General features: G+C 41.3%; 1 protein-coding gene across 3 annotated transcripts in view; it reads right to left on the bottom strand.

Moving 5' to 3' along the window:
- LOC142564388 (uncharacterized) overlaps positions 1-15,486 on the bottom strand; it is a 100,832-nt gene that overhangs the window by 80,742 nt on the left and 4,604 nt on the right. For all 3 annotated transcript variants that reach the window (XM_075675396.1, XM_075675389.1, XM_075675379.1), the window contains exon 3: positions 7,591-7,839. In XM_075675396.1, the coding sequence (XP_075531511.1) occupies positions 7,591-7,839 (249 nt within the window). The remainder of the gene's footprint in view (positions 1-7,590; positions 7,840-15,486) is intronic.

Raw genomic sequence — 15,486 nt, 5'->3', positions numbered from 1 at the left:
GCTTTCTGGCTTTCAGGAAAGCTACTATGATTGCGTTTTTCCATGATTTTGGTATTATGCCTGTATTTCATATTCTGTTGAAAAATTCTAGCAGAGCTTTTACAGATGCAAGTGAAAGGTCGGAAAGCATTGAATAATGAATGCGGTTGTGGCCAACTGCCATTTCTTTTGCCAGCAGTAAGTACCCTGTTTAATTCTTGAAGTGTTAGGGGAGCATTGTAGGGTTCATTCGATGTTGCTGTAATGTGCAATCTCTGTTTCTCTGAGGACTGTTTGTACTTAAGAAATGCATTAGAGTAGTTCGCTGAGCTAGAAAGGTTATAAAAGTGTTCGCCTAGTATGTCAGCTTGTTCTTGTAATGTTGTCTGTATGCCTGGAGCTGTGAGTAAAGGTACTGTATGTGATGAATAGTCTCCCCTGAATTCACGAGTTGATCCCACAACTTTTCGGATGTGACTGAACTATTAATGGATGATATTCTTGCCATGGAGACTTTTCTGCATGCCTCTGGACATATTGCGCTTTTGCTTTAGCCTGTTAGAAGTTTATAAGGTTACTATAAGTGGGCTACTTTCTCAGGATACCACAAGTCTTATTTTGCCGTTTCTTTGCTTGTGTACACTCTGGTGTCCACCAGGGGTTTAGCTTTTTTCGCACAATGTTCGATGACTAGGGTATTGCCTTTTCTGCTGCTGCTATTAGGACTGCTGTGAGTTTTTCACTTATTTCATCTATGTTGAGCTCTACTGAAAGGACACCTTCGAGTTTTGTGTTCTCTATAAATAAAGGTCAGTCTGCATGCTGTAACTTCCAGTGACATGTCTTAGAGTTTATGGTAGGTAATGTGGATGATAATTTGATGATTGCTGGCAAATGATCACTTCCATATGAAGTGTCGAGGACTTCCCACTTTTAATGGGAGACGCTCCTCGAAACAACTTATTTTTTTATTACTTGTATTACAGGTTTCAAAATTCAGTCAAGTATAGAGTTTTCTATGCAGATTTCAAATATGGCATTACTTGTTGTGTACCTATTACAGTTTTAGAGTTATGTGATGCACAATGGCAAAATATAGACATCTTCGTGGGCACTTTTTTATGTAATAAATTTTGACAAAAAGCATCACGCTATAGCTTGTTTAGCTCTTTGCAGATAATAAAGTGCCAATAACTAGCCAAACAGCGTGTACAATTACTGAAACTATGCAACAAAATTAAAACATTTCAACTAACTTTTTTTTCTCAATTCTCTGAAATATAACCACGTACTTTCGCAACTTACTGCTTGGAGATATTTCAAGCAGACATTAGCACTGTACATATCTTCAAGAGTGTGTATGCCAAATTTCGTTAGCATATGACAATTAAGTACAATGTAAATAAGACAATAAAGTGTACAAGGTTATTTTCATGTGATTGTGAAAAAAATTTGTTGAAGTGTCCTTTTTTTTCTTTTTTTTTTTCATAGTTCCAGTAATTGTACACACTGAATAGATATCGGCACTTTGCGGTCTACAAAGAGCTAAATAAGCTTTATTACACAATGAAGTGCCCACAAAATCACTCTATTTTGCCATTGTGTAGGCCTTAACAAAAGAACTATAGCAGCTACACAGAAACTAATGACATATTTGAAATCTGCTTGAAATGCCCTATAAGTGGGTGGATTTTCGAATTTCTAGTACAAATATTAAAGAAATGGTTTTTTCAAGGAGCGTCTCCCCTTAAAATCACTAAAAACAGATGGTGAGCAGAAGGCTAAATCGAGACAACTCAATTTGCGTGAGCTTGGTGAAAAATACGCTGGCAAACCCGAGTTTAAAAGACATATATTGGTTGACAAAATAAAATTTTCAATAACTTGCCCTCTTTGGTCTGTTCTATCGCTGTCCCAGAGGGTACAATGGGCATTAAAATCTCCTACTAAAACAAAAAGCTTCAGCAACTGGTGTGTTGCTTAACTGGTGTGCGCGGCAACTGGTGTGTTAGATTTTCCAGGTGTTTAGTAGTAAAATGAGTATGGGGTGGGATGTACAGTGAACAAATGGTGATGGTTTTATGCGATAGAACGGTGACGGCAAGAGCCTCAAGAGCGGTATTCAACTAACATTTCGGGCAAGAGTGCCACCCTGAACGACTATGGTGCCGCCTCCTGACTAAAGGCTAGAGTGTACGCGGTCCCTTCGGACAACGGTAAAACCTTTAAAGGGCAACTCTGCCGTTTTTTTAACCATATTAGGATATTGTGATTTTCAAATGGCACTGACAGTCCTGTCACTGGTAGGGTGATTCAATATGCTTAGGAACTCATTACTTTTAGATAACAAATAAACAAGATACCGAAACAGGTAGCCACTTTGTGTGATGTCACAATGGGCCGATGACGTCAGATCCTACACTACCATAATGCAAACACGCAGAACGCATGCTAAACACACAGTACACATGGCGCTAATGGCAAAGAAGCGAAGCTGATTACGTCTCCTGACGACACAGGGATCTTTCACAGATTTTCCTAACTAGACAGCGGCGAGTTCAGCGATGATATCAGCGACAGTGGCGTCAGCGTCTCAGACGTCACAAAGACAGGGTGGCCAGTAAAAAGTCATGAGTTGGGAATGCAACGAATCTTCAAAATTCATTTTCAGGAAAACTAAATGACTTGCAGCCATATCGTTATATTGGCTGGCACAGATAATCAGAGTGCAAAAGAGAACGTATATTCAAAATTTTATTGAAATCAGTGGACATAGAAAAATCGCTGGAGTTTCCCTTTAAGAATTTGACTGTTCTTGGGCCCTAGGTTTGTTTTTTGAAGACGGAAGGCCACTGGTGAGAATTTATTTATGATATCTCTGATGTCACCTAGATTATGAATCAGGCCTCTGCAATTCCAATGGATGATGAAAGCCAATGCAAAGCAATTAAAACTTATCTGTGTGTGAGCTATAAAGTGATAATGACATGCAAAGAAAGGATTACTACTCTAATCAAGGGTGGTAACCGTTCAGGTTGCCTGTCCCTTTTTCAGCGCCATTACATGAAGTTTCTCCTTCTTGACGCGCTCCAGGGAGAGCGGATCTTTTGGCATCAATGACGCCGGGGTTTCCGGGTTGACCTCCATTGCCTTCTCCGAGGCGCTGGATGATCAAGAGGTAGGCGCCGCCAAGACGCGCGTCTCGAGCGTGGAGTTCAGTTCAACTGTTCAGTTCAGTTCAACAAAATAAAGCGGATGGAGCTTCTACAGGAATACCAGACATGGACCCTGTAGACTCCTGAAACTGGTGTTGTAGCACTGCCTCCTGTTGCGCTGTACTGGCATAGCTCACTCGAGGTAAATGTGTCACCCTTTTCCTCGGTTCGTAGAGTGATATCTTTTCCTTTACCGTGATTGCAATGATTTTCTCTTTTCCAGCAAGGGCAGCTCCATGAGTAAGCTGGATGATTGCCCTTGCAATTGACACATTGTGCAGGAGCATTGCAGTTTTCAGATGGATGGTCAGTGGCACGACACTTTGCAAGCGTTTCTTTTCCTCTGCATGACTGTGATGCATGCCCGAATCTCTGGCACTTGAAGCATCGCCTCGGGTTTGGTATGTATGGTCCGACGTTGATTTTCAAATATCCTGCATCAAGTGAACTGGGCACAGTACTGGTACCAAATGTCAGTATTACATGTTCGTGAGAATCTATTGCCATTTCGTCGTAGTGTGATTCTTTGTACCGTAATTGCGTTTTGCTTCTGAAATCCTTCAAGGAGCTCCTCATCACTCAGGTTCAGGAAGTCTTCTGATATTACTCCTCCGCTTGTGCTGTGCAAGTGATGTGGAGAGATTGTCACATTAATGTCACCGATACTGGCGAGTTCAGCAAGCTTTCGACTTGACCTTCCTTTGTCAGTTTGAGGAGGTCTTCGCTTGCCATCTTTGAGGCATTGTAGCCATGTCCAATCATGTTTGCTGGGCATTTAGATACCAGGAAAGGTGGCAGTTTTTTTACAGTTGCGTTGCCTTCCCTGTGAAGGGCATGGCACTCCGAAAAGGTGTCTTCATTATGTTTCATAAATAACTGTAAACTTACTATGGTGTGCCCTCGTTTTTGAAGGCGATCTTGGAGGGGGGCAGGGGGGGGAGGAGCATTTGCCATGTAAACCCTGGAAAATTCAGCAACATGGTAGCCACCCACCACCGAGCCCAACAAGGTTGGGATAACACCTGCAGACGCCAGCCATGCATCACCACTATAACCTAATATATGTATACCCAAGACTGGAATTACACATGGTTAACCCTTGCCACCCGGAAATTTGGAAGTGATAAGAAGTGAAAAGAAGATAGGAAGGATGAAAAGGCGAGAGAGAAAGATGAAGATTGGAGAGGAGGGCTGTAAATGGCAACTGCCAATTTCCTCCAGGTGGGTCAGTCTGGAGGTGCCGTCTATGTGATGCAGAGGCCAAAAAGGTGTGTTGCCTCCATTAAGGGACCTTAAAGGTCTGAACACCCGGCATCGGCTCAACCCCCGGGATACCCCTTTCCCCAGACATGGCTATGCCATGCATGGCTACACGCAAGAGTGTCTACTCTCATGTGCTCAGGTACGTGGTGTCGCAACACACCAAATGCTTGCTGACGCAGACGCCCCTGAGGAGGCCAAAGAATACAATTCAGTACAAAAAAATTCATGTTGTAAACCTATATAATTTCAAAAAAATAATCAATACCTCCATTTTTAAACAAAGATTAACAGTTTTCTTTAAAAGTGCTGAATGAGAGGTGCTAGAAATTGAAATTAAACACAGAAAATTGAACTTTGTATGCATTTCCGGAGATGCGCACAAAATTTGGTTCAAATTGCTGAACAATGAGAACACATTTTAGCACAACGAAATCGTGAAATTGGCCAAAAACATTGAACCCAGATAACAAAGTTGAATGGCTGGGCAGAAAGAGACAAACACAGTCTGTAAATTATGCAAAGAAACCACAGGTAACCCTGTCCAAGTTATTGCATGATCGCATATAAAACTGAAGCTCCTTTTGCACTGACATTGTTGCCTAACTTAAGTTTTACGATACAGTGGAATCTCGATAAACAGAAATCACTTAAATTAAACTGCTGCTTAAACGGAACACCATCCTCATGGTTGGTTGGTTGGTTTTGTACTCATGCAATGCTCTCTGCAATGTCTCTCAGTAAATGGAACTCCTGATAAACAGGACCAATTTCATCCCTGGTCCCTTGGGGTTCTGTTTAAAGAGGGTCCACTGTAATCTGAAGTGCTAGTAACACCTGCATTGGCTACAGGATGCAGGGAAATAATGTGCTTGCCAAACTGTGATGCTCTTAGCCACTATGTACCTCTCAGTAACACATTTTATCAAATTATAGGACACTCCAGGCAAATTTTTGTCGTCGCTGTGATGTTCCGTACAAAGTCCAAGTGCAATAAGAAGCTAATGCAGCCAGTGCACGATATGCTGCAGAAGATGAGAGGGAAAGCGTGCAAGGCTAAGTTGAGAAGGATGGTAGCTTGACGTGTGCAGTCTTCCTGCACTCCCGATCTTGGAGGTCATGTAATCAAGCACGAGCTAGATGGGAGGCAGGTGAGCACGAATCTCCTCCTCTAGCCAAACCGTGGTGATGCAGAGATATCCACACGGCTGAGCACATACATGGCCCATGCGCCATATCTTGGAGGAAATCTGCGGCGGGCGCAATGGCTAAGGGCAAGCTGAAATGGCTGGTGGCTTCATGCGCACTATGTTCATGTGCAAGCCATGTAATCTCGAACTTCCGAGACACAGTAAAGTGAGAGGCAGAATGAAGCATTTGCTTCTCGCTGCTGGCACTCTTCATCACTCCAGCATTTGTGACTGCAAAGTGTTCGTGGTCAGTGATCGAGATCTGTTCATTTTTGCCTGGCTGCATGTGAACACATGCTTGTTAAATTTAATTATTAAGCAAATGTTTACATCAATTCTTACGCCTTATAAAACTACAAACCTTATTTAGTGCAGTTGAATACTTTGCTGTCACCATATGCTTTGCCTCCTTTCGGGCAGAACTGTGACCTTTTAAAACTCTGTTTTTATTTCCACCCCAATTCTTTTATGCATAGGTATAAAATTCCGAAAGTTAATTTGGAAGAACAAAAAAGTACGTTTTGATCCCCAATGACAAAAAAATAATCAGTAAACTTCAGAATATGCACTTTTCTAGAGAAAGGGACAAAATAAAAAATTTAGCTCATTTTTTTACTGTATGGCTGCCACTACTGTTGTTCCACATCTTGGCATTTGTACTACTGTGATGTATATAATTAAAGAACAGGTACTACGCCCTGTGACAGTACCTCCTTACCAGTCTTAATATGCTTCACTGCCTAACAAAGATGTATTGCGGCGAAGCTGACTTAATAAAACTGATCATTATGCAATGCCTATTGGACCCTTGCCTCACGTGCACTCAACGCATTCCCCATCTGAAGCGAACCAAGTTAAGCTTACACTGCCTACACACAAATAGCTTAGATTTACATTTGATTTCGGCTAGCTACCTAGTGCATAATGGCAGTTACAATGTGGCTATGCAGCACGACAGCTTTTTCTTTTCCCCTCCTCTCGGTGGGTTTTAGCACTTTTTCAGGAGATGCATGGCAGTGTAAATACAGTTGGGAGGATTGGTGGGAGGATTGGTCAAAATTCAGGAGTCTTCCAGACAAACTGGGAGAGTTGGCAGTTATGCATGACTGAACTGTGGCAGGCATCTGCTGACTGCAACTGAAATAAATTGACCAAATCAGCTGTGCAAGACTCCTGCAAGTGGCTGCCACATTCGAAAGAGCAAGTGCCTCCATCACTGTGAAAAGGTCTTCATGTTAACATTACACACAAAAACAAACAAGGTGGCCTTAACTGAACAAGCTTGTACCACCTAGGATGTTTGTCTTGATTCTTGCACAGCAAGCATAGCGGTCTTACAAACCTCTCACAAGCAGCACACCTCCAGAAAGCCGGACACCTGGCCAGGAGGCTGCTTTAACAGCCTTATAAACCGGTGGGTGTCCAGCGATGGGGATCAAACCATGCACCTCCTGCAGCTGACCCAGGCGTCCTAATCACTAGCCCATGGCTGCAATAACTGAGTCTTTAAACCTACAGTGATCTGTAGCTATATGTAATGTGACAAATTTACACAGTATCAAGAAACTTAATCAGCCATGGAAAAGTCCTGAGATTGAAAGGTTGCTGTCTAGTGTGACCTATTAGTCCAATTAAAGACATATTTAAAAGCAGTGCTTTCCTTGCAGACAGAATGACTCTAGGCAACATTAGTCCAATTAAAGATATATTTAAAAGCAGTGCTTTCCTTGCAGAGAGAATTACTCAAGGCAACCTTAGTTTTCACATACTACAACACTGCCCGACAAGCTCAGCTAAATCTATTTTTGATGGGCTCATGAATCAATTGGAGGTTAAACTAATGTTTACAGCACCTTTGCTTTCCATCTGCCACGTAATTACATTGCACTGTTACTTCTTTTGATCCGAGACTGTAATGTCTACTGTGAGTGAAATCAGCAAAAGACCTGAATGCTCTCTGTAAGTGCAGCAGATTCATCCCCAGGAGATTCTCCCTCCAGTTTGTTCAGGACATCCTGAAGTGTCATCAGAGTCTCTGTCTTCACTGCCGCACTGGCAGCTGCTGTCACTCGTCCCAAGTCTTCCCAGGCACCAAGAAAGAGGGCAGCAACTTCTCGGTAAACAGGAACATTGTGAAAGACGCGCACCAGGCTCTTGGCCAAGACACTGCTGGAGCTACAAAATGAGTTCAGTGCCTGCAACAAAAGAAGAAAAAAGGCAATGAGCTTGGCAATGAAGTTGGTACTACTTGTACTTGTTCTCATGCCCTGTGGCTAAAGTCACATGGAAAGACTAGAACCAAATGTAACCAAATGTGGGGTTGAGATGTTGCCACCACATCATGAAACCATCATTTTCAACACATGCATGGATGTAGCATAGTGTGATGACTCATGGAAGCAAAGTGCAGGCCCTCATCTGATATTTATGCTGCTAATACTACTCACTTGACAATAATGCAGTGCATGATACATAGAAAGTATATTCACCTACAACATTTGTTCATAATGTTTAATTGTGCTGATTAAACTTGTAAGTCCCTGGCAAGTCCCGATAGCGAAATTCCTCAAATTTACAAGTACTCTGAACTGAGCTAGTTGGTACGGATTCTTTTCCCAAACAGTGCAGCGACAACACAAAGACGATGCATGAAATAAAATTACTCATATTGTCAGTTTTCATTTCTTTTCTTTTTTTTTTTTTCAGTGTCGTTGCTTGTTCGCGCTGTGTTAAGGAAATTAATCCTAAAATCTGCTGATCCAGAACACAACTCCTGGAAACAGTTTTAATTCAATGCACTGCAGTGCAGTGTACCAGCATGTAATAGCCACTATGGTAAAGAGTGAAAAGCAAACTTCCAGAAAGCTGCCTTGAAAATTTTTGCATAGTATTCCAAAAATGAAACACAGAAATGCAAATTCTTAGAAAGAAGAGACATGACAGCAAACTAAAGGAAAGGTGCAATGACTGGTCTCTCCCACTCCCCATCAGAAAAAGCAAAGAGGTGGTGGAGACTTAAAGCAGGACAGAACAGGTGTCCGAATTAAAATAACTGCGCAAAGATAACAATGTTAAGCAGGTGCATCAGATTCATCCCCAGGAGAGCCTCCCTCCAACTTGTTCAGGACATGCTCAAGTGTCATTAGTCTTCAATGCTATACTGGAAGCTGCTACTCTTCCCAAGTCTTTCCAGGCACCAAAAAAGGGGACAGGAACTTCTCGTTAAATAGGAACATTGTGAAAGATTCACATCAAGCTCATAAGTAAAACTGAGCTTCTGCAGCCGCCTTTAATGGGGCAATAGACTGCACATGCTGTCACTCAGCAAAACATACAACTAATCTTGCAGTCAGTCACACTGCACCACCGCTGCCAAAATGGCTGTCGGCTTTTGTACTCCTCAGCAGACTGAATAGCAACCATAAATGGCAAAATAAGCCAATACTCGCTCATACTCAGTCACCTATACTTTCGCAGGCTATGTACTCACTCATCTCATGTGTACTCACACACAGCACTTCTTCAGGTTCCTACTAATGACCATTCATCCTCACTGATACTCACTCGCGTTCATAGTCACTTATATTCATATTACCGGCACTCACTTTTGCTCATACTCGCGTCTACTCCCACTTACCTGCACTAGTCCCAACAAAACATGACCTAGCGTCCCGAATACTATTTTTAGGCACCATACTTATGAAGAAAACAGTTGCGTGTCGACTAGAGCCATGGTAGAGACACCGTCAATAAGCACATGAACCCTATTCTTGAGCATAGAAATAGTTGCAGGTATCTCAGTTGGCAGCAAAGATTTTCCAGCGACTTCACCTCCATCGGATACACTGGTTAGTTCTTTATTGGCAAAAATTATCTATACGGTGTTCTAAGAAGCCAATGCAGGCCAAATGCGAAAAAATACTTTGAAATTCATGATGTCACGATGATGTACCTATGCTGGAGTTATGGCATAAATTCAAACACTGGCCGTCGTTTTCTCATCTAATAATCATCCTATTATCTAGAAATTAACTAGAATAGTTTTCAATAAAGACTTCTTAATGAGAACAATTTTCAAAAAATACTTTGATATCAGTCTAAACAGATTTTAGTGTTTCTCTTTAAGGTTGTCCCTTGCCTTAAATTTACATTCTCTAATCCTGTTTCCGGAGATAATAGTCATAGAATACCATGATCCATTAATGTGAGGTGCCATTTGTGCATGCATGAGTCCTCCTTCAACTCAGCTGCTACGGGGCACCGTGTCGAGTCAACTGTGCATACCAAGGTCTGTCTGGCTCTGCTGTCCTGTGATGCCGCAAAGCCATGCAGATGTCTCTGTGAAGATGGCTCTTCATGGTTGCGGATCACACTATGCTATAACTACTGTGAAACATGATTTATATATTCTTCAGCTCTAAGCATATTAAAACAGAGCCTTCATTTTCACAATAAACATTGATATTTTCCCAATTTCTGCATCATGAAGGCATTTTGTAAATGTGGTTTACAAACACTGGTTTTGTAAACCATATCTGCAACCGAAAGCCTGTCTCTAGGGTATGTTTCACGCAGAGCTCAACACTACGAAAATCAACGATAGCAAGAACAAGTAGCAGTGACTTAATGATGACTTATGTGACTTTAATGCTTTTTGGTGTTATGGCATTATATATTAACCCATACTAGCAAATAAAACATTTGTTGTTATGCATTCCGAATGACTCCTCCGAAGTTCTGATAACATACTCCTAGTGCAGGTTTACGATAATGTCAGCTGGCTATAAACTTTACCCGCTGCCTTTTAGAGGCAGCCTTGCGCAAATCCGTCATGTTTAAGGGGATCCAATGGAGAAAGGCCAGAGAGTGAAGTACCTCCTGTGTGGTTAACACAGTGTCTAGATAAAGCTCAATGCATTTTATTGGAAACTTGTGAAAGAAAGCTTTACTTAAAATGAACAAGGAGAGGACCTTATAAACATTTCGTGTCTTGTCACTTAGCTAGAAAGAGTGCAAGCACAGTGTGAGACAATCGGTTCTACATGAGTTGTGTTATTTGGTCGGTTAAGCAAAGTATAATTTTCATGAAGGAGCACACAAGATTGCAGTTATTTTTTGCTTAGGTACCTAAGAACTTTCTTAAAGGAGTTGCACGGGGGTTTGTGAATTATCTACGAGTGCAATATTCCATGTATCATTTTTTCTTGACGGTCTACTAGTAGCCTCTCACTTCTTTTATTTTATTTATTTATTGATAATCCGGTCCTGTTTCCAGGATCTTAGCAGGATGGATACAAAGTGAAATTGAAAAATCTAAGTACAAATTACAGCGGTACATAACATAGGTGACTCGCTACGTGCAAAGGCAAGCAGTAACTGAACCACACACAGTAAATCACTCGCTACATAAACATAGATGCGACTCAAATAAAGGTAGTGAGCATTGAGTTAAAATGGTGTCAGTAAGATTATTCCATTCAACAATAGTTCTAGGAAAAGAGGAAAATTTGAAGCAATTCTTTTTAGTAGTTAACGGCATTATTGTCTGTGAGTGTCGATGACGTGTAGTATAACCAGTACAAGAAGTGATAAAGCGTGAGTGATAAGCACCTTATGTCATCTTATGCACGTGTCAGTCTCATGCCACCAGGTTTTGTACAGGCATGTGCATTTTCCTCTTAATATCATAGAATAATCATTTCTCTTTTACCATTGTTTTGTTCTTGCTCAAATTGCACTGAAAGATAGCATTTTATGGTCTGGATTGTTTAATATGACACTTGGCACTGTTACGTGCCTGGTTGTAAAAGAGGAAACATTTAACTGCTTTTGCCTGCCCCACCCCCCTTGCAGTAACCGATGGTTAAAACAAGGAAGCTATGTTACTTCTATTGTCTGTAGTATGGCAAAGCGGGGCCTTCGTGGTTGATTTTCGTTAATACCTCAGATGTGCACCAAATACCGGCGTCATAAAACAAATAATAAGATTCCTCATTCTGACCATCAATTTCTAAATATATAACCCTAAACACTAAGAAAAATTACCTTAAAACAGAAGAAAAAATGCACATTGAGTACAAATGTACATGTAAAACAGCATGCTGGAGTTAACTGCCCAACTGACTCTTACTCTCACAAGTCAAGCTAGGTTTAGAAAATTTAGATTTAATTCCATTTTTCCTTGAAAAACTCTCGTAGAAAAACAATCAGCTGGCAGAACTACACAGAGAAAGTGTTCAAAACTCCAAATAATATCTTGACCAGGAACACTCTTTAACCTTTCTTAGAAGCACACAAATTTTTAAACGACACACCTTCACTGCCACACTGTAAGTTCTTCGTTAAAGCTAAGCTACAGAGGAAAGCCCGGCTTAGGCCCGGGCATGCTATTAGCAATGAATTCCAGACCAGGATGAATTTTTCCTCAACTGTGAAGCTTTCTTTAAGAGAAACCCAAACCCTTTCGAGCTTCATGCTACTTTCAAGTGGATGATAATTTTTCTATTCATGAACCTTCCTCCACCTTGCAGGATTCTGGAGAACTGATTTGCCATGTTCAGTGTCCCATTGCTTTGAGTTGTAGAATGATTTGCCCTTGCGATGTGATCTGCTGGCCTCCTGGTTAGTTCAGATGGGAGAGTGGGCAGCTCAGAAAGGCGTTGGTAATGGGTTCAAATTCCGAAGCAGGACAAATCTTTCCTCAACTGCAATGCTTGCTTTCAGAGAAACCCGTAAGGGTTTCACATGCAGCTTTGTGCTATATTTGGGTCGATGACAATTATCCCTGTCAAGAACCTTCCTACACCTCGCAGGATTCCACCTAGAGCTGATTTGCCAATAAAAAAACTTTGGTCAACATTGTGCCCAGGTTATTAAGACCTCGGATTCCTAGAGGTGAACGTGCTCAGGCGAGAGATGGATGACCCACAGCTCGAATGGAGGTAGTGCCGAGTTTGATAGCGCCCCGACGGTAAAATGTTCAAGAGCATTAGGGTGGTTGGGAGTGGCAGCAAAGGCTGAATTCCAAGAGTGGCAAGATATCAAAGAGTTGGATCAAAATGACCAAGAGTTAGAAAGATATTTGCATTGCAATGGTGTTGAAGATTGGAAGCTATTTTAATGACGGGAGACTCGCTGGAAAAAAAAAATTTACTAGACTGTTTTCCGCTGTAAAAAGCTTAATTTGTATTTTAGCCACAAGAGGAATTGTTGACAGTAGTTTCAGTACAGCTAGTTTCATTTTTCAAGAACAGAAGACTTGTCTAAAGGCAGAGTTGTTTACAATATTTTGTTGGCACACAAAAATATGTTGATTTTTGGCAGGAGTCATTGATATGCCGCTTGGTACTGGCCTATGGGTGATCATTTTAATCGATAAAACAAAAATGAAATAAATTTTTAATTATTTCTTAGAGGATTGAAATAAAGTAGTATCAAATAAATTCTGGAATATTCATCAACAAATTAATTTGTGTGTTAAGGGATAGTGAAAATCACTTTGCTACTGGTTTCCGTTACTTTTCTTCCCTATTTGTTCAAGAGAGTTGAATATTCGGCAGTAGTTTATTGCCCAATTAGTCCAACTAATTAAATTTAAACTTTCAAGTGTCCATTGTTCTTAGATAAATACTTTAAGCCTACGTGAATGCCAAAGAATTTGGCAATGCTGGTGAGAGGGATGTGAAAAAGAAAAAACAAAGAAAATTTTACTCTCACACTTCTTTATTTTTAAATGTTATGTTAGGTGACTAAACCCATGTGGTCACAGCCTTGTATATGTTTTTCTAGCACTCGGTGGGTTTCGCATGAAATTACGTAAAAAAGATCATATCAAATCCCGATCTGACGGAAAAAAAAAAGTTGCCTATGCTGTACATACACTGTGCTTAAAACCCTAAGCGATAAGAACAGTAGACAGAGTCCAACTTAGGTCATGTTGCGAAATAAGGATGCCTAAATTGTCAAATGAAAAATTGACCCCAATATCATCATCAGCAGCAGCCTGTTTTATGTCCACTGCAGGACAAAGGCCTCTCCCTGCCATCTCCAACCACCCCTGTCCTGCACCAACTGATTCCAACTAGCGCCCGTGAATTCCCTAATTTCATCGCTCCACCTAGTCTTCTGTCGTCCTCGATTGCGTTTCCCTTCTCTTGGTACCCATTCTGTAACCCTAATGGTCCAACGGTTATCTAACCTGCGCATTATATGACCTGCCCAGCTCCATATTTTTCTCTTGATGTCAATTAGAATATTGTCTACACCCATTTGCTCTCTGATCCAAACCCCTCTCTTTCTGTCTCTTAATGTTATGCCTAGAAATCTTCATTCCATTGCTCTTTGCGCGGTCCTTAACTTGTTCTCAAGCTTCTTTGTCAGTCTCCAGGTCTCTGCCCCATATGTCGGCACTGGTAAAATGCACTGATTGTACACCTTCCTTTTCAATGATAATGGTAAGCTTCCAGTCAGGAGCTGGCAATGTCTACCATATGCGATCCAACCCATTCTTATTCTTCTGTGAATTACCTTCTCATGGTCAGGGTTCCCTGTGATTAATTGACCTAGGTATACATACTCCTTCACAGACTCTAGAGGCCGACTGGCGATCCTGAACTCTTGTTTCTTTGCCCGGCCATTTATCCTTATCTTTGTCTTCTGCATATTAATCTTCAATCCCACTCTTCCACTCTCTCTGCTAAGGTTCTCAATCATTTGTTGTAACTCGTCTGCACTGTTGCTCAATAGAGTAATGTCATTGGCAAACCGAAGGTTGCGGAGATATTTGCCGTCGAACTTTACTTTTAAGCCTTCCCAGTTTCATAGCTTGAATACTTCTTCCAAGCACGCAGTGAATAGTGAATAGTGACCCCAATATAATGAAGCCAAATAATGCAATAAAAATCGCATGTTTTATGTCACAACATGATTGCACATAAGCGTTACTCATGCAGATCACCAATTTATGTTTAATGAAAAAAACTTTTAGCGGCCATGTATTATAGTATTTCTGAATGCGAATAGACCAACATATTTAAATTTACATTTGAGCCACATTTATTGGCTTGAGTTCCATAACTGTACATCACAATGATTAAATGAGATTCTAAAGTAAGATGAAATGGCTAGCGATAGGTGCGGGAGTGTTTAACTCGGCCTTTGCTATATAGTGCCATGGAGCTAGTCGGAAAGTCTAGTAAGGTCGTTCATATCACATATTAAAGCACAAGCATGGTGATCAAAGGATTCACTTTATTCATTATTAGCAACAACCTTAACGGAAAACTTGATGCACTGAAATCTGCCTCTTGGAAATAACCTTCACTTAATACATCATCCTTCCTAAAGTGTAAGCAGGAGTTGTGCCACTTTTGGTGGCAGTTTCTAGTCCTGATCTCACCATTTTCTTCACTGTCCATTGTATATGTGAGTTTGCATATAGAATAATTTGAGCAGGTTTGGCTAGTAATGAAATGTTTATGCCTCTTAAAAGTTTCAGAGTAGCCAGGAAGAGTCCCGCAGGGCAAAAAGCTACTTTGATACAGCTTAAAGACCGCCCAGTGCCCCTCGATCACATGACAGTATTTTCACAATAAGCGAGAACTCAACCTAGCTTTCTGTAGGCTCAATGGCTAATGAGTCTAACCGAACCAGGCTCGGCCTGAATCTTTCAGGCCCAGACCAGGTATGGGCCAGGTTTGAAATAACTGGGCCGGGCTCAGGCAGGTCAATGTATGACACTTTCGGGCTTGGGCCGGACCCAGGCCTGAAAAAACGGCCCGTACAGAGCTCTAGTGGAAGGCTCCGATTGTTTTGAACTGCTGGGGGTTCTTTAACATGCACCC

This window comes from Dermacentor variabilis, chromosome 1 (assembly GCF_050947875.1).
Source record: "Dermacentor variabilis isolate Ectoservices chromosome 1, ASM5094787v1, whole genome shotgun sequence".
Taxonomy (NCBI): Eukaryota; Metazoa; Arthropoda; class Arachnida; order Ixodida; family Ixodidae; genus Dermacentor; species Dermacentor variabilis.
This window is presented reverse-complemented; position numbering and strand designations above follow the sequence as displayed.